Source organism: Antechinus flavipes, chromosome 4, assembly GCF_016432865.1.
Source record: "Antechinus flavipes isolate AdamAnt ecotype Samford, QLD, Australia chromosome 4, AdamAnt_v2, whole genome shotgun sequence".
Lineage (NCBI taxonomy): Eukaryota > Metazoa > Chordata > Mammalia > Dasyuromorphia > Dasyuridae > Antechinus > Antechinus flavipes.
This window is the reverse complement of record NC_067401.1, coordinates 470355409-470382472: the sequence shown is the minus strand read 5'-3', so window position 1 is coordinate 470382472 and position 27064 is coordinate 470355409. Positions and strand designations below refer to the sequence as shown.

At 49.4% G+C, this 27064-nt stretch overlaps 1 protein-coding gene across 1 annotated transcript in view; it reads right to left on the bottom strand.

Moving 5' to 3' along the window:
• PLPP3 (phospholipid phosphatase 3) overlaps positions 1–26001 on the bottom strand; it is a 66380-nt gene extending 40379 nt beyond the window's left edge. Inside the window, exon 1 of the mRNA XM_051999598.1 lies at positions 25760–26001. Within this exon, the coding sequence (XP_051855558.1) occupies positions 25760–25898 (139 nt within the window). The 5' untranslated portion in view covers positions 25899–26001. The remainder of the gene's footprint in view (positions 1–25759) is intronic.
• Positions 26002–27064: the final 1063 nt, after the last annotated feature.

Here is a 27064-nt window from a genome sequence, read left to right as displayed (position 1 = left end):
TGTACCCATCCGTGGGGTAATGGCTGAACAAATTGTAATATATGGAGGAAGCGGAAAATTATAGGGTTGTCAGAAACAACAAATATGAGGAATTCGGAGAACGCTGGCGGGGCTCAGATGAAGGCGGCTGCGAAAAGTAAGCAGAGGCGGGATGACGGCAGTAACGGAAAGGGGAAGAGAAGATCGGCTGCAGCCAAGTTCTATGGAGTTGGAATCACTGAGCCTGGCTCCCCGAAGAAGAAGGATTTCCTTCGGGAGGTGGAGAACAAGGATGCACAATGCACAATGGCAGCTGCTTTCTTTGGCTGCAATGGCTTTTTTCCTTTGTGACAAGAGAAATTTTGGCCAGGGGGAGAGATCCAGAGGTAAAAACAAGAGATGGTAATGAAAAGTTTAAATAATAATAAAATAATATGATATAAATAATATAAAAACGATAAATAATATGGATTAAATAAAAATTTTAAATTAAAGAAAGTGAAAAGGAAGGAGCAGCAAAGAATCTCTGAAGTCTCTTCTAGAGCCCATACAGTGAGGTAGGTTTACAGTAGCTAAGTTTACATACACTATATATATGTGTGTGTGTTATATAAACATACACTTATATGTATATGCCGGTGTATGTGTATTGTGTGCATATATGTAGTTGTGTACATGTGTTCGTATGTACATGTATGTAAAAACACATGTGTGTATATATGCATGGATATCTATGTATGTGGGCAGCTATGTGACACAGTACACTCAGTACGCAAGTACACAGTACACAAACCTAGAGTCAGGAAGATTTCTCATCTGGCCCCAGACACTTATTAGCTGTATGAGTCCAGGCAAGTTATTTATCCCTATTTATCTCAGTTTCCTCAACTGTAAAATGAGCTAGAGCAGGCAATGGCAAACCTCTCCAGTATCTTTGCCAAGAAAACGGGATCCACCAAAGGTAATCAGTACGATACGACTGAAACGCAACAACAAAATGTGTGTGTGTGTGTGTGTGTGTGTGTCTACACATATGTGTATGTATGTGAGTATTTATTCATTGAACTATCAAGAGCTAGCTTTAGCATGGACTGTTTGAAAAGGAAACGAGAAAGGAGGATAAGGGAGTTGGATAATTTCTCCTCCTTTCTTACTCCCAAACTGCTTTTTTTTATAGCATTAGAAGAAAAAAATGAGCTCTCCCTCATAAAGTACATATTACATTCGTTATCCCATTGGAGTCTCATGACATTTAGTCATTCCTTCAACCAGCACTGATTTGTTGAGCCTTTATTGTGGCCAGAGCCTGGGCACTCAAAAGACAGAACTGAAGCAGGACCTGCCTTCAAGGGGATGACATTTTCCAGCAGGAAAACAATGTGTACATAGATAAGCAATTTGCAAAACAATTGCAAAGCAATTTTCCAAGCTTGGTGTTCTGACAGAGTGGAGGGCCGAGTCCCAGGCAGAAGGAACAGGCAATTCTAAGGCCTGGAGATGGGAGGTGGAGTGCTGTGCCTGAGGAACAGCTAAGAGGGCAGCCCGTGCAACTGGCTCTTACTAATCATTAGATCTAGAAAAGGAAGCGAGATACAGCAAGATTATACGATGATCAATTCTGATGGATGGGGCTCTTTTCAGTAATGAGATGATTCAGGCCAGTTCCAGTGATCTTGTGATGAAAAGAGCCATCTACATCCAGAGAGAGGGTTATGGGAACAGAGTGTGGATCACAAGAGAGCATTTTCACTCTTTCTGTTGTTGTTTGCTTGCATTGTGTTTTCTTTCTCATTGTTTTTTTCCTTTTGATGTGATTTTTGTGGTGCTGCATGATCATTATGGAAATATGTATAAAAGAATTGCACATGTTTAACATATATTGGATTATTTACCATGTAGGAGAGAGAACGGGAAGAAGGGAGGAAAAAAAATTGGAACAAAAGGTTTTGTAAGGGTGAATGATGAAAATGATGCATTCATGTTTTGAAAATAAAAAGCTTTAAAATATAAAATATATATATATATATAAATAATTTTTTTAAAGGGAGAAAAGGAAGCTAGAACCAGATCATGAAAAGGCTTGAAAGGCCAAATAGAGGATTTTTATTCTAAAGGGAATAGGGAGCCATTAGGGCTCCTAGAGCAGGGGATTGAGTGACATGGGTAAACAGTTCAACATTTATGAAAAGCTGCCTCTGTGCAAGGTGCCTGCCAGGCAAGCATTTACAGAATTACACAATCAGAGGATTTTGTAAGATATGGGACGGGGAGATCCCAAAACCATAGGGTCACAAGTCTAGGGGACGTTAGTCTAACTCCATCATTATACGAATAAGAAAACAATCTCAAGGAGGTTAAGGTGGCTACAGAGTGCTGGCAGGAACTAGCCCAGTAGCTGTGTGACCCTACTGGAAAAAAGAGTTGATTTTGAAGGGATCAAATGAGATATTAATTGGAAAGCACATAGTAGGTGCCTAATAAATGCTTTTACTCTTACCGTTGCTCCCCTCACCCTTAAATGACTTGCTCAAGATGACAATAAGATAATAAATCAAGGATTTAAATCCTGCTCTTCTGACCCCAAATTCTTTCTACTGAACCCTGTCACCAAACCTCAACAAAAATCAAGGAATGTTCTTTCCCTCTCACTAATACATAAAAAGTGTGTATCCGTACACATATACATCTATATGAAATATATCACAAATATACCTATACACATATATAACATACTATAAGTATATATATAACATATATAATGTATTAAAAGTATATATATGTTTAATATACTATATTGTTATTGTTCAATACGTTACATTGTATGTTCACTTCCTCTCTATATGAAAGGGGAAATCTAGGCCCACAGAGGGTCCAGGCCCACACAGTGAGAATTACCAGAGATTTAGCACTTGAAGGTCACCTAGTTCCGCGCTATTTTACAAGTAAGGAAGTGGAGGCCAGGCCAGGGGAAATGATCTGAAGATCACCTAAGTCAATGGCAGGTTCAGAATTTGAATTCGGGTCCACTGGATCTAACCCAAGACTCTCTCCTGCCCCACAGCAGAGCTTGGACAAAGGCCCAGAGCTCCCGCCGCTAAATTCTGTTCTCTCCATCCTGGAGGCCAGGCCCTGGGGGCCTGTGAACTGGGGCAGGGGATGTGAGAAAGGGCAGCGGGCTCTCCTCTTCGAGGGCCGGCCACCCGAGCTCGGGGCACAGGGACCCCTGCTTGTCCATCAAGATGACAGAAGGGGCCTTGGCGAGGACTAATTAATTATTCAGCAGGCCCGGCTTTTAGAAATTCCCTGAAAAGGAAGGATTCCAGGCCTTTCTGCAGGCCGGCTCTCGGAGCGCTCAAAGGCCCGGGCACTTCAAAGGCCGCACAAAACCCCAGGCCGGGCTTGGCAGGAGTTCACCAGCCACTGGGGCTTTCTGTGTGTGGCTTGTAATGACAAGCAGCCCAGATGCCAGGCGGCCCCTCCTCGGGGAGGGGCGGCCAATTAGCCGCAGGTCCCGGGGCCTTGAGGGAGCCTGCTGCAAGGCGCATGGCTCCTGGCCTGGGAAACGCACCCATTTTGCACAGAGGAGCTCCTTGGGCAACGGGACTGCCCAAATATCGGGGCGATCGCCCGCGGGGAAAGGAAAGAGATGCACGAAGGGCTGGCAGATGACAGAGTAAGAGGGGAAGGAACGAAACACAGGGAGGAAGGTATTCCTGACTCTCACTCATGCTTTTATTCTAAATCTTTCTTCTAGGGAGCGAAGACCATGGGTCCGTACTTAACCTCCCTACCTTAGAGGATGGCCATCAAATGGGCAGGATGTCAGGTCCCCAGAAGCTCGGGCAGAAATACTGGGCAAGCGAGACAAAACTTCTTGGTCTTTCAGGTCAATGACCAGTAACAGAAGCTGGGCGGACGATGCTCCTGTGAAAGTCAGGCGGGCAGCCTCCACCTGGGCAGCCTCCACCCGGGCCAGCCACAGAATTACCTACTTAGAACTACCAGGGACCTGACAAGTCACTGCAGGGACCTTTTCCCTGAGGCACAGAGAGGCTGTGTTACTTTCCCAGAATCACCCAGCTAGCCTACGTCCAAGGCGGAACTGGACCCTCCTCCTGACTCCAAGTTCCGTTTCCTATTCAGTGACCCACGCTGAGTAAGTACCTGGCCACAGTTGTGACTTTGGAAGTGCAGTTTTCAGTCAAAACTGAGTGACAACAGGGGGCCCACTGACAACGGGGGGAGGGCCACCCTGGAATATAAACCCTCCTCCTGCCTCCAACCCCACTGGTAATCTCCAGTGTTTCTACAGCAGCAGTTTATCACCTCATCCAGCTCTCACAACATCCCTGTAAGGTAGGTTCAACAGCTGAGGAAACTGAGGCAATGAAGGCTCAGAACCTAACTATCCGGTGCCAGAAATAAGATCCAGACTCTTAAGTTCTGCAAACTGCCAGCCACGTCCCACCGTAGCAAAAAAATTCATAAATAAACTGAAAATAACAGACATTATTAGGATGAGAAATTTCCGTGAAAAGGATTTTTACAACATGTATCTCTAAAGACTAAAAAACGGCCACAGGACCCCCCCAGATGAACCACTAGTAGCCTTGGACTGTCGACACAAAGTGAGCAGGGCCGCAGCCCGTTGGGTGGTCGCCCTGTGGCAAACGCAGGGCAAGAGCGGAGAGGATGGGAAGGCGCAGATAGGTGCAGATATCCATCTTGGTAGGAAACGTCCGTAGCAGTGGGAGCCCAGATACAGGAGAACGGAGCCATAAATTATGTCGCTTATAGTTGAGAGGTCCCTTTACAGCATTTCTCTCGAGTCTGACTATAACTCCCCCAATGGGGACCCTCTGGCCCAGAATTAAATGGTCCGTTTGGGGCCAGGTCACTACAAAGGGTCAGAGATGCCAAGTCCCCTAGCCTCATAGGAAGGCAGATACAGGGCTGGGAGGGACCTAGAGGTCGTCTCGTCCCACCCCTTATTTTACAGATGGAGAAACTGAGGTCCAGACAGAAAATGACTTACTCGCCACCATGCGGCAGATAAGCAGCCGAGGTCCCAGGAACATCAGCTGAGGAGGATTCGCGGGACACTAACAGTCTCTCTTATCTCCAACACTTGGACGACTGCTCTTTTCTAACAGGGATGATGGGCTCAAAGTTGTTCTACCAGCCAGAATCTTGCTGGGGTTTGGAGGGAAGGTGTGGAGGAAGGGTGGAGTTGACCTTTATTCAGACCAATTTGGTGGCTAGAATGGTCACGGTTGATTAAAGGGTTAAACTCACTTCCTTTTTTTGTTCCCAATCTCACGGCTAAACATCTGTCTAGGATGTCCAAACTGACTTCCAGGCCTCCCCGGGCGGGGAGGGAGCTTACTGAGCTTAACAATGCTTCTTTGAAGATGAAGGCCCCAGAGCCATCCTTGGAAACCTCCAAAATTAGACAGAAGCAACACCCCAGTGCCCCCCACCAGGTACGGCCCCCGATGACAGGGATCTACATCCTGGTCACACTCTTACTTCCTTCATCCGCAAAATGGGAGCAACGACACTTGGGCCCCCTGTTCACAAGGATGATAATTTGTAATAGTCATAAACTGATTGTGTTGTAGAAATAAAGGGGAGGGGTATGTATAATGAAGCATTTAATTAATAGAACTAAGATCACTTAACATGATGTTATCTCCATTTTAGAGATGAGGACTCAGACACGTGTTAAGTGATCGATCCAAGATCTTTCAGCAAAAGTAGTAAAGAGGGTATTTGAACCCATAGCTTCCCGAGTCCAAGACCCTACATCCGATATTCTATTCTGTTCATGTGACTTAGACAGCCCACCACATGGAACAGTATTACCCAGTGAATGGGGGCCTTGCATTACTAGAAAAAAGAATTTATTAGCAGGAGTCCTGGGTTCAAATCATGGGTCTCCTTGCTTACTTGCCATATAAGTTTCAGCAAATAATTTCAATCTAAGCAGTGCTAACATTCTATTCTAGTTCTACCGTAATGACGTCTGCTGTTCTAACATTTTGTGTGCTCAAGTTTCTTTGGGGTCTGATGTTCTCTGTCCTCCGGTCCGTCCAGCATTAAATCACTTTTGGCATTCTATATCCTTTCTGAAATCCCACTCAACTTTAACACTCTGGTCTAGTCCCTTCTGGCTCTTCTCTTCCCTAATAATAATATTCCCTTAAGTTCTAACAATCTATCCCCAATCTTTAATTCTGAAGTTCCCTTCAGGTTCCAGGTGCTTTTCTAGCATTGTAAGAGACTTCTTTTATGTTTTGGAAACAGCAGTTCATGTCCAGGAAGGTTAGATTTCCTTAAAGCTGGTAAAAGAACCATATGGGGAGAGGAGCAGTCTTCCTCCTTCCCAGACTCTGGGCGCCCTCCGAGTCAGGGAGATGGGTCTTCGCATGGCCTAAGAGAACCCCGCGGAGCTCCCCCCGGACACCTGGACCGCCGGCCTTGCTGCGGTCAGCGGCCTGTCCAGCAGCCCTGCCCTTCCTTTTCTTCCCTTATTTCCTCTTCTATAAATTGTTCAGCTCAGTTGACAGGATGCAGGTCCTGTCCTGTCCTGTCATGAAAGTTTTTAATAAGCTGAAGTTGAAAAGAGAGAGAGAGAGAGTGCGCTATAGGCCAGAGGGGGTTGTTCTTTTAAAAAATAATCCACTTCCTTTTCCTTAACCAACATAATTAATTAAAACTCTCCGATTTGTACTTCTGCTCAGACCTCCTGAGATATCACTCCTCTCAGTCCTCGTCAGTATAATGGCTGCAGAGAAAAAGATAAAAAAAAACAAAACTGAAAAGGACACAACAGGAAACGTCTTTAAAACAGGGACCCTCAGAAAAAGGAAATCTTGGTGCTGAAGAGAGCTTACAAATCACCTAGACCACCCGCCCCCTCATTCTACAGATACTAAACAGTCCCTGAGAAGGAAAGTGATTTGTCTCCGGTTACCAGGCTAGGAACTCTGGGATAATCCCCATTTTCTCTGACTCGGAGTGGAAGAGACTTTCTTCTCCTGCTTCCTGTACCCTAAACGTCCCTTTGGGCACTAAGAGGGGAGAGGGGGTGGAAGTAAATGCTCTACCACATATACACGTGTGTACACGCACATATATACATTTACACACCCACATTTCGGAGGGTTTCTGAATAGAACCACATTGTGCAGAGCAACCTTATCAGTTTTCCCCACAGATCTCGAGTCCCCCCTCCTCTTCCTCACCGAGTCTCAGGGGGATTTTCCAGGCCCTGGCTCCTTTGGGTATAGCCAAGGCTCAGCCTCTCTCCTCAAAGGGCTCTTTGTTCCGCAGCTCTCCAAGTCAGCATATCCTGCACTTGGCTCCCCTGCCCCTCCAGCCTTGGAGAGGGCCCTGGCAGCAGGACGGGGGCTGCCAGCAGGTTTGGGTCCATAATCAATTTTTAAAACCTCCACTGGAGGACGGTCTGAGGCTGAGGCACTTTTCAAGCTGGAGAGAAAGGGAGTTTTTTAAAAGGTATTTTTAAAAGAGCGGCAAAAAGAGCTGCAAATCGACTCCTTTTATCATAAAGAAAAGTTTGTTCCCTAAGTTCCCATTACAATGAGAACCTTAATGATCAATAAACAATAATACCAGCAATAGTTAACATTTACCTAGTACCTTAAAGTCTGTGCTTTATATAAATTATCTCCTTTCAGCCTTTAATTGATTTTAACTAATATGAAGAACTCAAACCCAGACTTAGACTCCATGTTTTTGTTTTTTCCACTAGCCTTGTTAAAGGGGCAGGTAGAGGGCGCAGGGGAGAGAGCCCCAGCCCAGAAGTCAGGGGGACCGAGTTCCAATCTAACCTCAGATAATTAACACTTCCACACTTGGAGGGTTAACACAAGCACAGGCAGGAAGGCCTGGACCCGTGACAGTCACTAGCTGTAGCCCTAAGTTTGTTTTCTCTTCCCTGCAATGGAGAATCATCCCTGGGACAGCGAAGTCCAGAGGGCTGTATCTTGCCGACCTGAGATCCCTGCCCTGGCTCCAGGAACTCGGGGATCCAAACGTTTTCTCAAGGGGAAGCAGGACCGGGCCTGCGGGATAGAAAGGGCCACGGAAATGGGGGCCGGGGTCCCCGGGGCTCGGTGACAAGCGAAGGAAACTTCCTGGGCTTGGGCACCTCCAGCCGAGGGGAGGACCAGCTGCTCCCCAGAGAACGCCCAGGGTCGCGGCAGCTGTCCACAGCTTGGAGCCACAGGGAGGTCGGGGTGGGAAGCCCTGCCAGGATGAAGGGCACACAACCAGGATTCCCGCTGCGCCAGCCCGGGAGACCTCCTCCGAGCACAGGCTGGTGGGACCCGCGGCTAGAGGACCCCTGACTTGACCTGAGGCCCTGGCTCTTCTAATCCGCCCCTCCCTAACCCGCAGCGGCCCGGCCACTTTCCTCAGGGCCAGCAGGTTTCCTCCCTCGGTCTGTTTGCTTCTGGCCACAAGGACACGGAAAGTCGGGGAACTGCCAAAGACACTAAGAGGAGAGAGGCTGAGGACCCAAAGGCCGGAGTCTGAAGCCAGGTGCTCTTGACGGCAAGGCCAGGAGTCTTTCCCCCTGAGCCAGACTAAGTGCTTCTGGAAAGGGCCAGGCTTGAGGCCTACCTGACCAGGGCTGTGGCTACAGACTGTCCAGGCCCACTGAGGTCAGCCCTCCGGCACTGAAACCTGCCCCTGGGAAGGATGGAGGGAGAAGGAGAGGGGAGTCTCAGCTATAGCCTCCAGCCCCTGGCAGCATCCGGGGACAAAGAAAGGGCTACGTGACTCTAAAATAATTGTTAGTAAGGCTCTTAAGTGACTCTGAAACTTCACGGGCCCAGAGTTAAATGTCTGTTCTTTTTATGGCAGGGGGGAAGGGAAGAAGTAGGGGAAGAAAGACAGAGACAGAGATAGACAAAGACAGAGAGACAGACGGATAGAGAAAGAGAGAGAAAAGACACAGGGACCTAGAATCAAGAAGACCCGAGTGGAAATGTAGTCTCAGATACTCATCAACCGGGCAACTCTGGCAAAGTCATTTAACTTCCCTCTGCCTCGATTTCTTCATTTGTAAAACAGGGTCACTGAGGCTCAAACGAGATACTATCTGTGAACCACTCTGCCAACTTTACAACGCTGCGTAAACGCTAATTGTACCATTATTACAAAATAACAGGGCAACAGACTTGTCGGCAACCCCAGCATTACCGCACGGCTCCTCACTGGGTCTCGGTTCCTGCTCAGGAAAATTAGCACGTTGGACTCGGTGAGCCGTAAGGCGCCGCCCAGCCCCGAGTGCGTTACAACATCTAGAACGTGTTTTACAAGAAGTGCAGCAGCCCATGATTAGAGCAGAACCCAAGGAGTTCAAAGGCTCCAGGGGAAGAACTAGGTTAAGGCTAACAGGCGTTCGGGGCCAGACTACAGGCCATGAAGCATCCCGGCGCCTCAAGGGTGGAAGGGACATTAAAATTAAGAGTCCTTCTAGCCCAGGAGCATTCCTAAACCCTAAAATGCGACATAAATGGCGGTTATTCACCTAACATCGACTCTCCCAGGAGTCTGGAAAGAGCAGAAGGGAAAGAAACCGGCACAGACGGAAGGCTAGGAGGAGAGAGGTCTTCGTTTTATCTCCATTCTTGCTCATTTAAGGCTCTGAAAAAGCAATCTCCCGTTCTGTTTTTTTATGTGGAAATGACCATACTTTCTGTCCTTCTACCTGAGCAGGTGGAGGGCTCCTTGGGAAGCCAGCAGGTTCCCTTTGAGAGTTTCTATGGCAACCTGGATAAACAGTACCAAACCGTGCAGCAAAATAATTATATTAATATGTTTATATATTGGATTTAATATATATGTTAACATTTATGACATCTATGGGATTGCTTGCCATCTAGGGGAGGAGATAGTGGAAGGAGGGGAAATTTTGGAACACAAGGGTATGCAAAGGTCAATGTTGAAAAATTATCCGTGCATAGGTTTTGAAGATAAAAAAATTTAATTAAAAAAAATACTAAACTAAGTTGAGGACAGCTGGGAGTCAAGACTTGGCTTCCCAAGTTCAAATCTGGCCTCAGACACTCGCTAGCTGTGTGTTCTTGGATAAATCACTTAACCAATCTGCCTCAGTTTCCTCATCCGTAAAATAAACTGGAGAGGGAAACAGCAAACCCCTCCGGTATCTTTGCCAAGTAAGCCCCAAATGGGATCACAGAGAGTAAACAAGACTGAAACAACAGAACGAATCTAAGTACAAGGGCAGCAGCTCAGAGATGGTTTAGCCCAGGTAAGTCGGGAAGTGTTCCAATCCCTGACAAAACCTTGAATGTCATCCCCAACACCAGAATAAAATGTCAAGGGGAATGTTTAACCAGGTAAAGAAAAATGTTTCTAATCGAAATGCACCTGCAGGGACCCGTTTTGGTTTTATTTGAGTTGGACGCCCCTGGTCTGGGCCAATCACACTTGCAGAATCCGGGGCAGAAATCTCTGCAATCAGGGAATCGTGATCTAGAGGCTGCACTTCCCAATTCTGTTTCCTTTTCTTCTGTCTCTCCTCCAGCTCTCTGTGTCTCCCTACACCCCCCCTTCACCCCAGAACTGAGAGCGGCTTCAGAGACCCCCACAATCGGACCCAACCCCAGTCCTGAGGAGAAATTCCGCCCCAGAAAATGATGGAGGGCATCAGGCCGACTGCAGTTCCCACTGGTCCCCTGGAAACAATGGGGAATGGAGGGGGATAGAGCTCGCCACACTCTCGGGACAGCTGGACCGGGGCCTGTTCCCAGCCTCCTGTTCCCAGAAGCTTTTTCATTAGGAGCATGACCAGTTTCCACAAAGCGAGCGCTCCCAAGGCCTATTGGACCATAGGCTCTGTGCCTGTCAGGAGTTTTGTGCCAGACTACAGAGAAAGAAAGGCCATGGAATCTGTTTTTTAAAGGGTCAGCGGGGAGGGGAGGGAAAGAGCCTCTTTGGCTGCTGGCTCATATGCTAATTCCTCTATTATTCAACGCTCAGCTGAAGAGAAACCTTACAATGGTGGAGAAAACATATTGGACCCATTCGCCAGGCTGTGGGGGCCTTTACCCAGCATGCTCCGGTTTCCTTAGGATTTCAGGCCATTCAAGAAAATAAATGAGAAGAGGGGAATATAGAAGGCTTATCCAGTGTCTGGCATGAGACAGAGACAGAGACAGAAACAGAGAGAGAAAGGGGGGGAGAGACAGAGAGACAGAGACACACAGAGAACGAGACAGAGACAGAGACAGAAACAGAGAGAGAAGGGGGGGAGAGACAGAGAGACAGAGACACTCAGAGAACGAGACAGAGACAGAGAGACAGAGAGAGAGAAGGAAGGAGAAAGGGAAAAGGAGACTTGCTCAAAGTGACCAAATCAGCTACTCTGGTTAGGTTTTTAGCAAACCCACTACATGTGAGAAGCAAGTGAGCCACTTCCTCCTGGTGGTCGCTCCCTTCGGGCCACGGCGAGTGGGAAGTGATTGGGGAGGGAAACTCTGGGCCGCACTTAATGAAGGGGCTCCCTCCACAGCCACTAAAGCGTGAAACTTGGGGTTTTCCGACTCGACCTAAGCAGGAAGGAGACCCTGACCACTGCCAGGAAGAGGCAAGAGCCCCGAGAGCTTGTGTAAAAATAGCTCACGTTTCTAGCGGGGAGCCGAGGTCACAAAGCTGCTAGTGTGTCACCGGCGCAGGAGGGGGTTACGGGCTGCCCGGGCTGGTCCCCCGTTTGGCTTCCTGGAGGAGGGGGCGCCCAAGCCGAGGGGAGTGATGGAGAGGAAGAGGGAGTGGATTCCAGGCACGGGGGATGGCGGCTGGGGAATCGGAACCAAAGGGGCAGACGGCCCATGAAAGCTCCCAAGGCCTCCAAGAGGGCGCCCGGGATGGGATAAAGGACTGGCGTTCTATTAGGAAGATCTGGATTCAAATTCTGCCTCAGACACTTGTCAGCTGGGTGACTGACCAGTCACTCAAACTCTGTCTCAGTTTCCCCTTCTGTAAACCGAGAGTCAGACTGGATGGTCTTAAGGTTTCTTCTGTCTCTAAAACCCCAGTCCTTTGATCCTTGAAGGCTACAGAAGGCTCCTTCCAGAGGAGCAGATCGGGAAAGGGGAGATGCAGCAGAGACCCGTGCTAGCGTCGCAGATTTGCTGAGATCCGGAGTCGGAGGAGCCGAGTTCAAATTCTAGCTCTTCTATTTAGTCTCAGCGTGACCAGGGTCTCCCTTTGATTCATTTGCAAATGAAGGAACTGCTTCAGGGACTCTGGGACTTCATGGACCGGCCCATTTCCCATCAATCCACCTGAATCCAGATACCACAGAAGCGTGGTCCTGAAACCCCAATTTTAGGACTCATTAATGGTTTCTAAGTCCTCAGAAAGCTGTCCTGTGACCCCGGCCTAGTCTGCCTTTCCAGCTTTATCTGAGACTGGGATGGAGGGTTCAAATCTAGCCTCTGGGATGACCCTTAACCTTTCCTCATCTGAAAAAGGAGGGGTCACCGAGCTCGAGTATCTCAGGACACGATCAAACTCATGCTAACAGCGATCGATCGCCAATACTGATTGTGCTTCCAAGGTGCCCAAAGCACTCCACACATTAAATCGCAGAGACCGCGGGGAGTGCAGTGGATAGAACACCGGCCCGGCACCTTCCTGGATGCAAGTCCAGCCTCAGACTTCCACCAGCATGGGACGCTGGGCAAGTCACTTAGTCCTCGTTTCCTCAGTTTCCTTAACTATCTCAAAAGGAGGAAATGGCAAAGGATCCTGCCAAGAAAACCCCAGAGGGGGTCTCGGAGGACAAACAGAGCTCCGCTAGAACTCAGGGGTCCAGAAACCCAGCCCGGCCCGTTTCCACATCAGAAGCCGGGGTCACCTCTATCAGCTCTGTCAATTAAAAGATATTTTTGAAATGGAAGGTTCCAGAGCTAGGTGAGCCCCCTGACCACCCTCAGGAGGGGATGGCGGGGGGAGGAAATTGCTCCTTAAGCAGCCCAGGAATCACAAGCACTGTAATTACACTTAAAAGACACAAGCAAATATAGACTTAAGTGCCATCTCCAGAAACTCTGCTGATTGATGGTTCTGGGCAGGGAGGTCAGCCCGGAGCAGAGCTTCCTCGGGGGCTGCGCTACCGTGGTCGGGCCCTGTTGGAGGACCTGTGAACAGGTACCTTCCAGTGTCGCTGCTTCTGACCCCAACGCTCCATGCAGTCTCACTTCCACGCTCAGTCTCCGGGGATATAATTTAGTTAATTGGTAACAAACCTCAAAACACACACACACTCACTCCTCTCCATCTCTGTCTCTTTCTCTCTCTCTCTGTCTCTCCCCTGTCTCTGTCTCTGTCTCTCTCTGTCTCTCTGTGTCTCTTTCTCTGTCTCTCTCTCTCGGTCTCTTTCTCTCTCTCTCTCTGTCTCTCTGTGTCTCTTTCTCTCTCTGTCTCTCCCTCCCTCTCTCTCGCTCTCTCTGTCTCTCCCCTGTCTCTTTCTCTGTCTCTCTCTCTCTGTCTCTCCCTCCCTCTGTCTCTCTCTCTTTCTCTTTCTGTCTCTCTGTCTCTCTCTCTCTTTCTGTCTCTCTGTCTCTCTCTCTCTGTGTCTCTCTCTCTCTCTCTCTCTCTCTCTCTCTCTGTCTCTCCCTCCCTCCCTCCTTCTCTCCTGGGCCTGTGAAAGTACCAGCCAGCCTTTCCTCAGCACCTTCTCTGTGCCCGGCCCTGTGCCATTCCCTGCTCATACCAATAAAGACAAAAACAACCCGTGGGTCTCTAGGCTTCTGGTTGAACAGTTTCACTAAGTGTCAGGTTCTCATTCACAGCTGTGAATCCTCACCATATCGAAGAGCAGCAAACACCCACTGGAGGCGGCCCCACTTGCGGCTCACCCCCGGTGGGATCCCTGGGAGGAAGCCAGTGGCCATGGGAGAGAAAAACTCGCTTCTATCCCCAAACTCTCTGGGAGCCTCGGTTTCCCTGTCTGCAAAGGAGGATTGGACTAGACAGGGAGGCCTGGATTCAAATCCTCCCTCGGAGCCTCAGTTACTGCACATGGAAAATAAGATGGATTCAGTGCCTTCTAAGGTCAAGTCCTTTTTCCTTGATCTTCCCATGATCCCTCCGGCTTCCTCTCAGCTCTCGAGGGCTTGGGATCCAGAAGTGGGTCTCACACCAGCCCCGTCATCTACAAGTGGCCTTGGGCACGCCGCCTAATTACTGCCTCTGAGCCCCGGGCCCCTCGCTCATAAACTGAGGAACCCTCCCTCACTCCCTATCTCACACAGTTTCGGGGAGGATCAAATTAGCTAATGCCTCTGGAGCACTCCATAAATGGAAGCTATCATTACCATCGTGGGCCCCAACCATCATTATCATCATCATCATTATTATCATCATCATCACCATCTTGTGATTTCTCCCCGACCCCCGGGAAGACTGGAGGGCTTTTGTTACACAAGAATGGACTCCAGAGGGCAACCCAGCTATGGGTAAGAGGCTCAATGTGTCCCCTGCCCTTCCCCCCGCAGGTCCAGCCCTGCACTCCGGGCCGAGCGGAGCAAGGCGAATCCCTCTTTTTCCAAAACTCCCTTCAACTACTTGAAGTCTCAGGTCCCCCCGAAATCTAACCTACACTGGGACTAACCCCCCTCGGCTCCTTCAATGTCCTGGCTCTTCAACATCCTTCCTAGGCTTCCAAGGGAGCCCAGCTACCCAGAGGTGCCCTAAACAAGGCAGAGTTCAACAAAACTGGATGCTTTGTGATGATTAATGCAGTCTAAGGTCACCGAACACTGCTGATGGAGCGCGGGCTTGGCCCGATCGTTTTGGAAAACAATCCGGAATTAGGCAAGCAAAGTTACAAAACTCTTTGGACCCGGTGACCCAGGAGTTCTACTGTTGGGTTAATCCCCAAAGGAGGTCGTTGACCAGGAGAGAGAAGATCTAATTATGCAAAAATATTCCTAGCAACAATATCTATAGTAGAAAATGCTGGAAACAGAGCACAGGCTCACTGACCAAGGAGGGCTGGCTGCTCTGGTCTATGAACAAGGAGTCTTCCTATGTTGTAAGAAAAGATAAGAGAGTTCAGAGCCATGTGGGAAGGACTGGATCGAGTGATACGCAAAGAAGGAAGAAAATAATGGGCAGTTACTACAATCATATGATGGAGGCGGTTTCAAATGGCAACAAAAAGACCAAAAACACTGGAAAGGAGACACTTACTTACAAGAAAACATATGCCATTTTTTTAAACAAATGGAAAACTTCCCGAGGATGAGGTCAAAAGACACCGTCGATCCCTCACTTTTTTAATGCTACTGTTGCTTAATTGTTGACGGGGCCGATACAAACGATGAGAGGTTAATTTTAAGTCTCTATGTGGCGCCTTTGCTCTTTCTCTTGCTCCCGATTTTTTTTTAGGACTTCCTTTATGTTTAGTGGTTACCTTCCCAACTTTTTTCAGGACCACAAAACTCTTTATCTGCGATCTAGGTTTCTTCTCCTTCTGGCTATCATCTTTACATGTCCTTTGCAACCTGTTAGTGAACTCCCTGGGGAGCCACACTGGTTTCTCTACAGCTCCCAGCCCCAGTTTCCTCCTTTGAATCATCTGTGGGTGTCATCAGAATTTTGTGCTCCCGCTGCCATTCTCCCATCCTTCCACGTAAGAGCCCGATCCCAAATTCCAGCTCTGTCACTGTGGGAGTCGGTTAAAAGATGGCTTCTAGGGTCCGTCCAGCTCCGAATCTTACGTTCGATCTCATCCCTGATACTAGAAAGTGATTCCATCTCCATGAAAGCATCTCCTTATCTGTAAGATGAGAGCTCCTGATATACGGCCTTTGAGGAGCTTTCTAACTCAGGGTCATTCCCCCCTGGCCTTCTGGTCTTGAGGCAGTAACTCCCCCAGAATTTTAGGCCCAGGGCCTATGTGGGTGAAGGTCCAACCGTGTCCAATTGTCTTCTCCATTACTAGGGGATCTAGGCTTTTCCTTATTTCTACTAGACCAATCAGCTGTTTATTGTTGTTTTTTTCCCTGCCCCTGTAAGCTTCCTCACAGAATACAAGCTCCTGGAAACCAGGATTGTTTCAATCTTTGTACCTGCCCTGGAAAAGCGCCTGGAACAAAGATCACCTTGATAAACATTGTTTGTGTGACCAGGTGAATGACTGTTCTTTCTCTCCGAGGGAGTTTTCACTACACTGAAAAGTTAACACTGGAGGGAAGCTTTGGAGATCACTTATTTTGTTCCACCCGTGAAGGAGCTGCAGCTCGTGGGAGAGGGAATGGCCACCGAGATCCTGACAGAAGGAGGGCCGGTGTCGAACCAGGGCCTCTGCCCACTGTGTCCGAACACCCGACAGCAGCACCAAGCGACCGAGGGCTGCCCCGGGCTCAAGGCCGTCACCTCTCCCAGCAAACATGTGGGATCGCGCCACCCCAGATAAGAGATGTCAGTCACCTAGCTGGTGCCCGCGTCAAGGCCTCAGGCCCTGGCACTCACTGCACGGGCTCCCAGCTGCATCCGTGTGACCCGCTTTTAACACGGTCACGGGGGAGGAGCAAACATCTCCTTGGGAAAAGTTACAAGGAGGAAATATTACAAGTCAAATGGCTGCGAAACCACAGGGAAGACCAACCGAGAAGTGGCCAAGTGTCGGGGAAATGGTTCCCTCTCGTGCCAGGGACACGCGCGTGAGTCACTTATCGGCTGCGCGGCCCGGGGTGACCCTCTACGGTCAGCCACATGCAAGGCTTAACTCCTATGTACTTGTTAAAGGGAATGAACCAACATTCGTGGATTAAATTAAATTAATCCGTAAAATAAAGGGGCTACATTAGATCTTTTCCGGATCATGGACCCCCCTCCTTTGACAGTCTGGCAAAACCAATGGAGTCCTCAAGATGTTAGAAACTATAAAAATAAAGGAATGCTTAAAGAATACAAATATATAGAGACAGAATATATTGAAATGCAGTTATTAAAATATTACAAAAATAAGTTCACAGGCCTCAGGTGAAGAACCCCAGCCTCTGACGAGCTCTAAATGCCTCATAAGAGTCAACATTCTATGTTCAATGTCCTTTTCCACACAGACGTTCTATGTTCTAGGGGCCTTCTGGCTCTTGCTCCGTCCCAGCTGTGTCGGCCCCTGCTCCAAGAGTCCTCCTGGTTCTAACATCCTGTGCCTGAGGAACCCTCTCATCGGCAGTCTATGTTCGAAGGTCTGGGACCCACTACTGCACGTCCTAAAGCTCCTTCTTGGATCAATGTTTTATGTCTGAGAACAAACAGGGCAATGGAATCCGTTCCCTTTGAAGGAAGAAGTCCTGACCTCGGGGGCAGAAGATTCAACTTCAAATCTAGGACCTGCCACTGAGTACCTGGGAAGCTTGGGAAGATTAAATCAACACTGTTAGCTCTCAGTTTCCTCATCTGTAAAATGGGCAAAGGGTGGAATCCCAGCTCAAATTCAAGCTCAGTAAGCACTAGCTTACATGGATGCAAGGCACCCAAAGGGGAAGTCTGGGAGAATCTGAGAAAGAAGATGGCTCCAAAGAAGCGGGCCCTTGTAGCACTGCTGTCCCACTGGCTAAGCGAGCCCAGTTAATTCTACTTCTTTCCTTTAAGCCTCCCTGCCCTTCCCTTTCTGTTAAAGGAAGCAATCATTCTTGTTCTAATGATGAATGGCTTCTTTCCAGGTGAATGGAGACAGAAGCAGGATTCAAATCTACATCTTTGGCCCCAAGAGCTGGGATTTCCCCCACAGGAACTAACAAGAACTAAATGTGAAAAAAGAGCAAAGAAAGCAGGAGGTTCATGACTTCCCCTTCTAGGAACAGGTGCCATTCACGGTGAATCCCCAAGACTGTCAGTGTAAGAGAAAGTTAGGCAAGGTGAACCAAGAATGGGTTAGTCACTGAGGGTGCAAGTGGGAGCGGGGGATGGGAGCGAGGAGGGTGGAAGTGCGGGGTGGGACCTGGGAGGGTGGAAGTGGGGAATGGGAACTATGAGGGTGGACGTGCTAATGGGAGGGGGAACTGTGATTTCACAGCTGTCTAAGAAACTAAGAGGGGATTACCAGATAAGCTGCTGGTAAAATAAAGGAAGCGGAGGCATATTCTGAGAACCAGTCACCCGTACGGGGTTAAGGAGAATCTGAGAATCTGTTCTTCACATCTCAGAGGCAGAATTTCAAATAAGTCACAGAACTTTGGGATTAGAAAAACATGAAAATACAAGATTGTTGGGACATAGATTATCGGACATGAGAGAAACATCGGGATATCGGAACATGGGATATTACAATTAAAAAGGAACATGAGAGTATAAGAGCAGCCTAGAACATGGAACATAAGCCCAGGGGGGTATCTTTAGCAACAGAATATCAGAAGCTATTGCCTAAGAATATAATGTAAAGGTGAGAACAGCCTTAGAACAGAGAATGTTAGAACTGGCAGGGAGCCCAGAACAGGGGATGTCAGAGCTGGGAGGGGGCTTAGAACAGGGGATGTCAGAGCTGGGAGGGGGCTTAGAACAGGGGATGTCAGAGCTGGGAGGGGGCTTAGAACAGGGGATGTCAGAGCTGGAAGGGGGCTTAGAACAGGGGATGTTAGAGCTGGGAGGGGGCTTAGAACAGGGGATGTCAGAGCTGGGAGGGGGCTTAGAACAGGGGATGTCAGAGCTGGAAGGGGGCTTAGACCAGAGGATGTCAGATCTGGGAGGGGGCTTAGAACAGGGGATGTCAGAGCTGGGAGGGGGCTTAGAACAGGGGATGTCAGAGCTGGAGGGGGCTTAGACCAGAGGATGTCAGATCTGGGAGGGGGCTTAGAACAGGGGATGTCAGAGCTGGGAGGGGGTTAGAACAGGGGATGTCAGAGCTGGGAGGGGGCTTAGAACAGGGGATGTCAGAGCTGGGAGGGGGCTTAGACCAGGGGATGTCAGATCTGGGAGGGGGCTTAGAACAGGGGATGTCAGAGCTGGGAGGGGGCTTAGAACAGGGGATGTCAGAGCTGGGAGGGAGCCCAGAACAGGGGATGTCAGAGCTGGGAGGGGGCTTAGAACAGGGGATGTCAAAGCTGGGAGGGGCCTTAAAAATCTAAAATACCAAGAACTGAGAGGGGCATTAGGGGCAGCAGGTTCAGCCTCTTCAGTTTAGATTAAGTTTAGGAAACTGGAGCCTGTTTTCTTAGCAGATCCACAACTAACCAGAGCCAGAGCCAGCCAGAAAAGTCCAGCTGCTGCTTCTCCCCTATCCTTAGGCTCCTTCCTCAGAATTACATGTTCTATCTCTCAAAGAGCTTACTTGGAGTCAGCTGGCTTGAAAGTATGATGGACCACCTTTTTACACCCTGGAACAACGCCAGAAGGAAATGCTTTACAGAGGTGACATCTCCGAAGGTGCCATTAATGCTCCCTCCCAGCTTGGTATAAAAGTAGGCAACTGAGGGCTTTCTGCCATGATCTTTTTTTTGTGACCCTGAACTACTCTAAATTTCCCCGGGAGGCCTCGGTCTTCCCATCTATAAAATGAGGAGATTCATTATCTACCTCAAAAGTCCATTCTCCTGCTATAAGGTCCCTGGCAGGTGTGACATCAAGATGGAAAATCTTCCTAGAAACTGATTTTCAAATCACGCAATGAACTATTAGGAAAGATAGTGTCAAAGGGGGTATTCAAGTGATTACTAAATGACCGCTCAAGAAGAAATTCATATTCCAGGTGTAGATTGATCAGATCTGGGTTCCCTTCCCACTCAGAAATTATATTTTAATAGGCTTCAAAATACCCTCTCTCTTCTTCCATGCTGTTTCCTAATGATTTCTATCCTTTGAGCAATTAACAACCATCTTGCCTATTAAGCACCCACTATGTGCCAGTATCAGAAATACAAAGCAAGGGGCAGTATGTATAGAATTGCACAAGACTGACACATATTGAATTACTTGCCATCTAGGGTTGGGGATGGGGGGAAGGGAGGGGAACACTTTGGAATACAAGGTTACGCAAGGGAGAATGTTGAAAATTATCCATGCATAGATTTTGAAAATAAAAAGCTTTCATTAAAAAAAGAAATAACAAAGCAAAAATGAAATCCTCTCTTCCTTCAAGAGCTTCGAGCCTATTTCCAGATAAAGACCCCAAATTCTCCCCCCTTCTGCCTTCTCTTCCACACAGCACAATTAAGAACACTCTCCTCCCAGATGGAGTTGTTCAGCTCACAGAACAAAGCTGCTGATGAAGTACCAGTATGATGCAGGAACTTCTCCTTGCACAAAACTAGACTATGGTTGAAAGATAAATCCCTTTTCTAATTATGCTCTTTCTGTATATATGTATATATGTACTATATATGTATATATGTTTTCTTATATAAATATGTGTATATATGTTTTCTGCACATATGTTTTATATGTGTGTATGTTTTCTGCATATATGTTTTATATATGGGTATATATGGTTTCTATATATATGTTTTATATATGGGTATATATATATGTTTTCTGTGTGTGTGTATATGTGTGTGTATATATATATATATATTTAATATATAGAATGAAAGATTGGCCATAGAGCAATTTAGAAATTTCTGAACATTTTGTTGCTGCTTGGAATCTTCTGGCTTCCAATCCCATGAACTGTTTCGGGAGGGGAAGCTCAGGCCCATTTCCTACACAGAGAAATCTCTGAACATTTTGTTGCTGCTTGGAATCTTCTGGCTTCCAATCCCATGAACTGTTTCGGGAGGGGAAGCTCAGGCCCATTTCCCACATAGAGAGATCTCTGAACATTTTGTTGCTGCTTGGAATCTTCTGGCTTCCAATCCCATGAACTGTTTCGGGAGGGGAAGCTCAGGCCCATTTCCTACACAGAGAGATCTCTGAACATTTTGTTGCTGCTTGGAATCTTCTGGCTTTCAATCCCATGAACTGTTTCGGGAGGGGAAGCTCAGGCCCATTTCCCATACGTTTCCTGTCTCCTTTGGAAGTTCAAATTTGAGCCGAATTCAAATTGTGTTTAAAATGAATCCTCCGATTGTTCTCATACGTTCACTATGCAGGCCCCAATTCTAACATGGCACATCTGTCCACTAATTAAGAGAAAATCTGATCCAGGACAACCGATTCTACGCCTTGCTACAACCGAGTCTTCCAGAAACCGCCTGATCCCTGGGGTCAGCCTAACTCTCCCAATCCATCAGTGGGAATTCAATCCCTTTACCTAGCTGACCTTGTCCTTCAGTGCCTACATCAGCATAATAGATGACCTTGTTTAATTTAGGGTTCTGGCTGACAGGAAACAGAAGGCCGTGATTTTCTGGGTCAACACCTGCTTCCTTGAATTTTCTCCATCCTTACCGAGTACCCCAGACAGCAGCAAACCCAATAGGGCACCAAGCCTGGGAGAAACCAAACCTAGCCCCAGGGGAACCAAAGGATCTTTTCTTAAAAACAGAAGAGACTGGACTTAAGAGATGAAAAGTACTAACTGGCAATCAAATCTGAATGAGAATTCTAGCTCCACTGTGTGCCTCCTGGGGGAGTGGATCATCTCTCTAAACCTCAGTTTCCCCACTTGTAAGATTGTGTAGGGAACGGAAACAAGCATTTATTAAGAACCTACTGTGTTCACATCTCAATTGATCTTCACCAAAAACCTCTGGGGGTAGCTGCTGTTATTATTTCCATCTGACAGTTGAGGAAATAGAAGCCAAAAAAAAGGTTAATAATGATGGCTTCTGGGAGCTTTTTCATCTCTCAACCCACAATCTCAGCTTTACTCTCACTGTCTTAACCAGTACTTTTCCCTTCTTGCTCTAGTGGATAGGAACACACTTCCTTCTATTGCCACAGCAGTGTCGTTCTGAGCAAGACATTTCAGAGAGGCAGCTTTCTCATCTGAAAAATGGGGATAAAAATAACCCTACTACCTATGAATTAACAGGACTGTAATGAAAATTGAGAAACAATGTCCTGAAAAGGGACCGATTAAAAAATACCTATTATGCAACAGGTTGTCCCCAGTTAAGTTCACGGGATTTAAGGTAAGGCAACTTAAGACTGAATCCTGTCCAACTATTTTCTACCTTAAGAAAGTCACTTTGTTTCCCTGGGCCTCAGTTTCCCCATCTGTAAAACGGGGGAAAGGACCAGATGATCCCCGAGGCCCCTCCTAGCTCTCAGTGTAGCCTCTTAAACATCACTGACTTCCATTACCAGTGAGTTGACTGATGGGAAGCCAAAACCTCCCTGAAAAGGCTACCCTCCCAAACTAATTTGAAAGCATTTATTAGGCAAAGCTATAGCCCTTCTGTGGGCAATGATTAAACTTTACCCTGCCCAGAAATACACATGTCGCCTAATTCCTCTGTCCCTCGAGCAAGAGTGAACTTTTTGGGGGTTTTTTTCCCTTGTTTTTTTAATTTAACCAAGAATTTAACATTCCAAAAGGTAGATGAAAAAGTGAAACTTGCTGCATGGTTTCCATTTCTCTAACTTTTATATAGCACATCAGCTATTTTCCTTTTTCCAGATATGGGGAGGGATGGAGCTTCCTGGACTAGTATATATTCCTGTGGGAAAATAAACAGAAAACTATGTCTCTCTTCTTAATATATTAGTGCCTTGTAATCCAGACCATATGATCAACAGGCTACAAAAAAATTAAATCAAACTGACAGGCTTAAGCAAAACGCAGAGAAACACTCTCCCCCCTCCCAACCCCACCAAATACTGTGGCGTGTGGAATATTAAAATCACATGCTCTTGTGTTATTAATTTTTCTCTTGGAAGTCAAGTAAGAGCTTTCCTGCATGGATTTCTCAATTGGATGTTTACCCATCGCACCAAAGGCCTTTTGAAGGGGGGAGTTTCATGCCAAAGCTGTCATGGTAGAGGGTAGTCCTGGCATCCGTTGGGCATCTCGGCTTCTGCCTACCTGGGACCGGAAGTTTCGGGGTTGGAGAAAGCTACTCTATTGTCCCGCTCTTGAAGAAATCCCGACTCCCCAGGCTGGGCTCCAAAAAGGTAGGTGTGCTCTCTTATTAGCCAAAGCAGATCCCTTGCACAATAGAAGAAGGTTGGGGAGGAAACCGGAATGGTAAAAAATAAACAGAACCAGGAGTGGGGAGGGGGACTCTGGGATAGTGTAACATGGGACCACAAGAGTCAGCTTAGAGGGTAGAAAGGCAGCCCAGGGACAGAGAGGGAGTGTCCAGACACTGAGGGCCAGACTTTGGAACAGTCAGAGACCTTACAGATCATGAAGCTCCAGGTCCCTCAGGTAGGGATTTAGCAGAACCTGTTCTTCTTTACTCCTGTCATTCCCATCGTGCCACTTTCACACAAAGGTCATCCCCTGTGCTGACACTTCCTACAGGAACCTTTCCTGATCACTTTAACTACTAGTGGCACCCACCTCCCACCACCCAGAATGATACTTTGTGGATCTTTCTTATCAATTAAGAGGCTTTTTTTTTCTTCTGCTGAGAATAAACGGGAAATCTCTCTGAGAGCAGAGACTGTCATTTGTCCTGCTATTCCTAGTGCCCAAGATAATTTCTGGCACACAGATAATTCATAAGTCATCGAGGGAGCTGGAAGAGACCTCAAAGACCATCTAGTCCAATCCCCTTCATGTGACAGCTGAGGAAATTGAGGAAAGCCACAAAGATACTTTTCCTTACAATTTCCTTCCCCCTCCTTCTCTTCCTTTTGATTAATGTTTGTTTGTTACAAGAGATGACAGTGTAGACGCGAGGGAACATTAGATCTGCAAGTTAGGGTAACAAATGATAAAGCCCAATCTATTTCTGCTTTACAACAAGGCTTTCTTTTCAAAATCCCTGCCGTTCCAGGGTTTTCCGGGCTCTCGTTCCCCCCTTCTTCAAAATCCGGGGAACCTGGGAAATGCTTTTATTAATGGAAGACCTCGGAGCAGAGGCAAAACAATGAAACTGACAACAGCCCCCTGCCAAGCTCCGGCTCCCCTAAACCACCGCGCTGTCCCCGGGGGCCGAACGGCAACCAAGTTGCAACCTCGGCTCCCCCCTCCCTCTCCCCGGAGCTTGCAAAGGACTTTGTTCCCTACGAGCAAAGGATTCTCAGCCACAAGGATCCATTTTCTGGGGGGACAGGGAGGATCGGGAGCGGTCTCGGGCTCCGGAAGCTCCTCGGGGTTTGTCCCCCACCCCAAAAATAACCCCCTCCCCCCCGGTAAACCCTAAGGCCCAGAACGCCTGCCGCAGCAGGTTAGTAGTGAATACCCAGAGTGCAAGGACCTAGTTTCCCAGGCTGCAGCTCCAGCTCCAGGCAGCCCTTTCCCCCCTCGAAGTTAAGGTTTTAATTTAATTGCTAATCGGCGCGCAGTGCAAGATAATAAGAGGGGCCCAGGACTGGGCCCACCGAGGCAATTCCTTTACACAGCAGTTTAACTCCTAATCGCTATTTAGTGCAAGGGGACGGAGAGATGTTTGGCGACCTCCAGTGACCTCTCTTGCCTCATTTGCATTATTTCACCTAGAGCTGTATGGTCTTAAAGGGACCAGGCTCCTTTTACAACTCGGGCTTACAACCCACCCCACCCCCCACCCCCAACCATAGCAACAAACGCATCGCAGGCTCGGCGAAGCTCTAGGAGCCCTAGGTGGAAGGTGGCCCGAGGCCGGATCTGGTGACAGCCTTAGGTGCCCAGTTGGGGAGTTGTTGGGGGGGGTAAGGGTGGAGGGGGGGGGGAAGGAGAGGGAGAAGCCGGAGCGCCCGGGAGATGCTTAGGGAGCCCCAGCCAATCTCCGGCCTCTCATTTCAGTCGCCATACGCCGCAGAGACAAATCCCTTTCCCGGGAGGCCGGGGTCCCGGGGGCCCCGCGGACCTTTTAAAGACACTCAATTGGGAAGACAGATGTTACCCTGAGTGGCGCTCCGCAGCTACAGAAGCTCGCGCTCTTCCTCTCCCCCTCCCAACTTTTCCCTACTTCCTACAGAGGCTCCAAGCAGCAGCTAAAAAGTGAGGACCGCACCCCACCCGCGATGCCATCTGCCCCTAGTCCCCCCCCACTAAAAAAAATCTCTAAGTCCAGGGACCTCAGCCACAGCTCGCCTCAGGTCAGGGTTCTCCCCCCACCCCCATATGACAGGAGCCCAGCGGTTCCAGCTGCAAGCTGAGCTTCAGGTGACACGGCGAGCCTAGCTAGCACCCACACTCGGGATGGGGGGCAGAAAGCGGGCTTGGCTCTCCCAAGCCAGCAGGGGCAGGCCGGGGTGTGGAGGGAAAGGAGACGGCTGCCGGGCCGGAGAGAAGCGGGATCATCCATTTTTGCAAGTCCCGCCCCCCCCCCACCCCAGAGCCCAGCTCCAGATCATGGGGGGCAGCAGCCGACTCCTTCCTTCCCCCCCTCGGTCGTCACCCCCTCCCCCGGTGTCCCCGGGCACGGAGCTGGCATTTGCAAAACTCCCGTCCCAAGCCCGCCGGCTCTCTGAGCTCCGGCCACGGGGACAGCTGCTGGGGCCGAGCTCCGAGCCCCCACCTCGCAGAATGGGGCAGCTACGGCACCGCACGCCCCCCGCCCGGCCGGGGGTGCGGAGCGGGGGAGCCCTGCCTGGGCAGCCCGGAGCCCCGCTGCGGAGCCGGGGCGGGAGGGAGTTAAGAGCCGGGGCGCGCAGAGCCGGCGGGGCAGGGACGGGACTCGGAATCTGAGGGCAGGGGCCGGGGTCGGCGGGCGCGGGGCCGGTTCGGCAGCTTACTCACCCATGAAGAGGCAGAAGAGGTCGAGGCAGATGAGCAGCACCCGCTTGCGGCCGCCCTTCCTGGGGTTGTTGTTCAGGGCCGGGCTGCCCCCGTTCTTGCTCTCGGGCGGGATCGCCTTGTCGTACTTGTAGTTCTGCATGGTGTCTGGGACACGGTCCGGGGCTCCGAGGCCGGCACCCGCCGCCGCTCAGGGGCCGCAAGCCGAGAGGCAGGCAGCCGAGTCCGCGGCTCGGCTCCCAGCCGCCGCCGCCGAGAGGCGAGGAAGCAGCTCCCGGGCCGGCCGAAGGCGAGAGGCGGTCGGGCTGGCCGAGGGCTGGGCTCCGCCGCTCACTTCTCGCGCTCTGCTCTCGTTCTCCCCGGCCCAGCCGAGTCCGCGGCTCGGGAGGAGGCTGGCGGGGCGAAAACTTAAAAAAAGGCAAAAACAATCCAAAGCGAGAAAGTTTTCCCCAAACTCCGGCTCGTCCGGCTCCCGGAGCTGTGCGTGTGCGTGCGAGTGCGCGGTGTTTGTGTGTGCGTGTGTGCGCGCGTGGACCGCGCTCCCGGCAGCTGGATCCTTAATGAATGGAAGCCCGGGGCGCGCAGAGGGATCGCGGAGATCGCGGTCCGAGTGCTTGGGTCCCGGAGGGGCTGCGCCCGCGGCGGAGGCTGCCTCGGCTGCTCTGCGCTGGCCCGGGCGGTTTTCGGCACTTTTATTTCGCCGTCGGCTTCTCCAGCCCCCTCCTTCTCTCGCTCTCTCTCACTCTCTCTCTTTTTTTAAAGAGAGCCCTCCTCACTTGGCTCTGATGGGATTTCGAAAGCACAGCCCCTTCCTTAAGCTGCCTAAGACGTAGGATAATTAAGGCCACATTTTCCCCCACCCCCTTTCCTTAAAAAAATAAATAAATAAATAAGAGGCTCCGAAAAGGAAAAGTTTTCTCAAGTTGGGATCCGGGAGCCCCTAGCGTTCAGAATGGCGAAAGCTGCCGGGAAAAGAAGGTGGGGGGCGGGGCAGGGAAAAGACACAAACAGACCTCCGGCGGGGGTGGGGTGGGGATGAATTCGGGGCTGTGTTCGGTAAAGTTTTCACGGGACGCCTTTGGGGGCTCCTCCGACCGACCGGGTCTCCGGCCTGAGGGGGCCTGGGGTACGGAGCTCGCTGACCGCAGGCCTCCGGACTGTCCGGCCCTGGGTCCGATTCCTCTCCCCAGCCCGGCGCAGCACGGTTCGGGGCTCGGGCCCGGGGGGACAACCCCCATTAGTAATTCCCCCCCCCACATTCGGGATGGGGGGCGGGGGGACACTCCAAGGGCAATCGAACACAACACT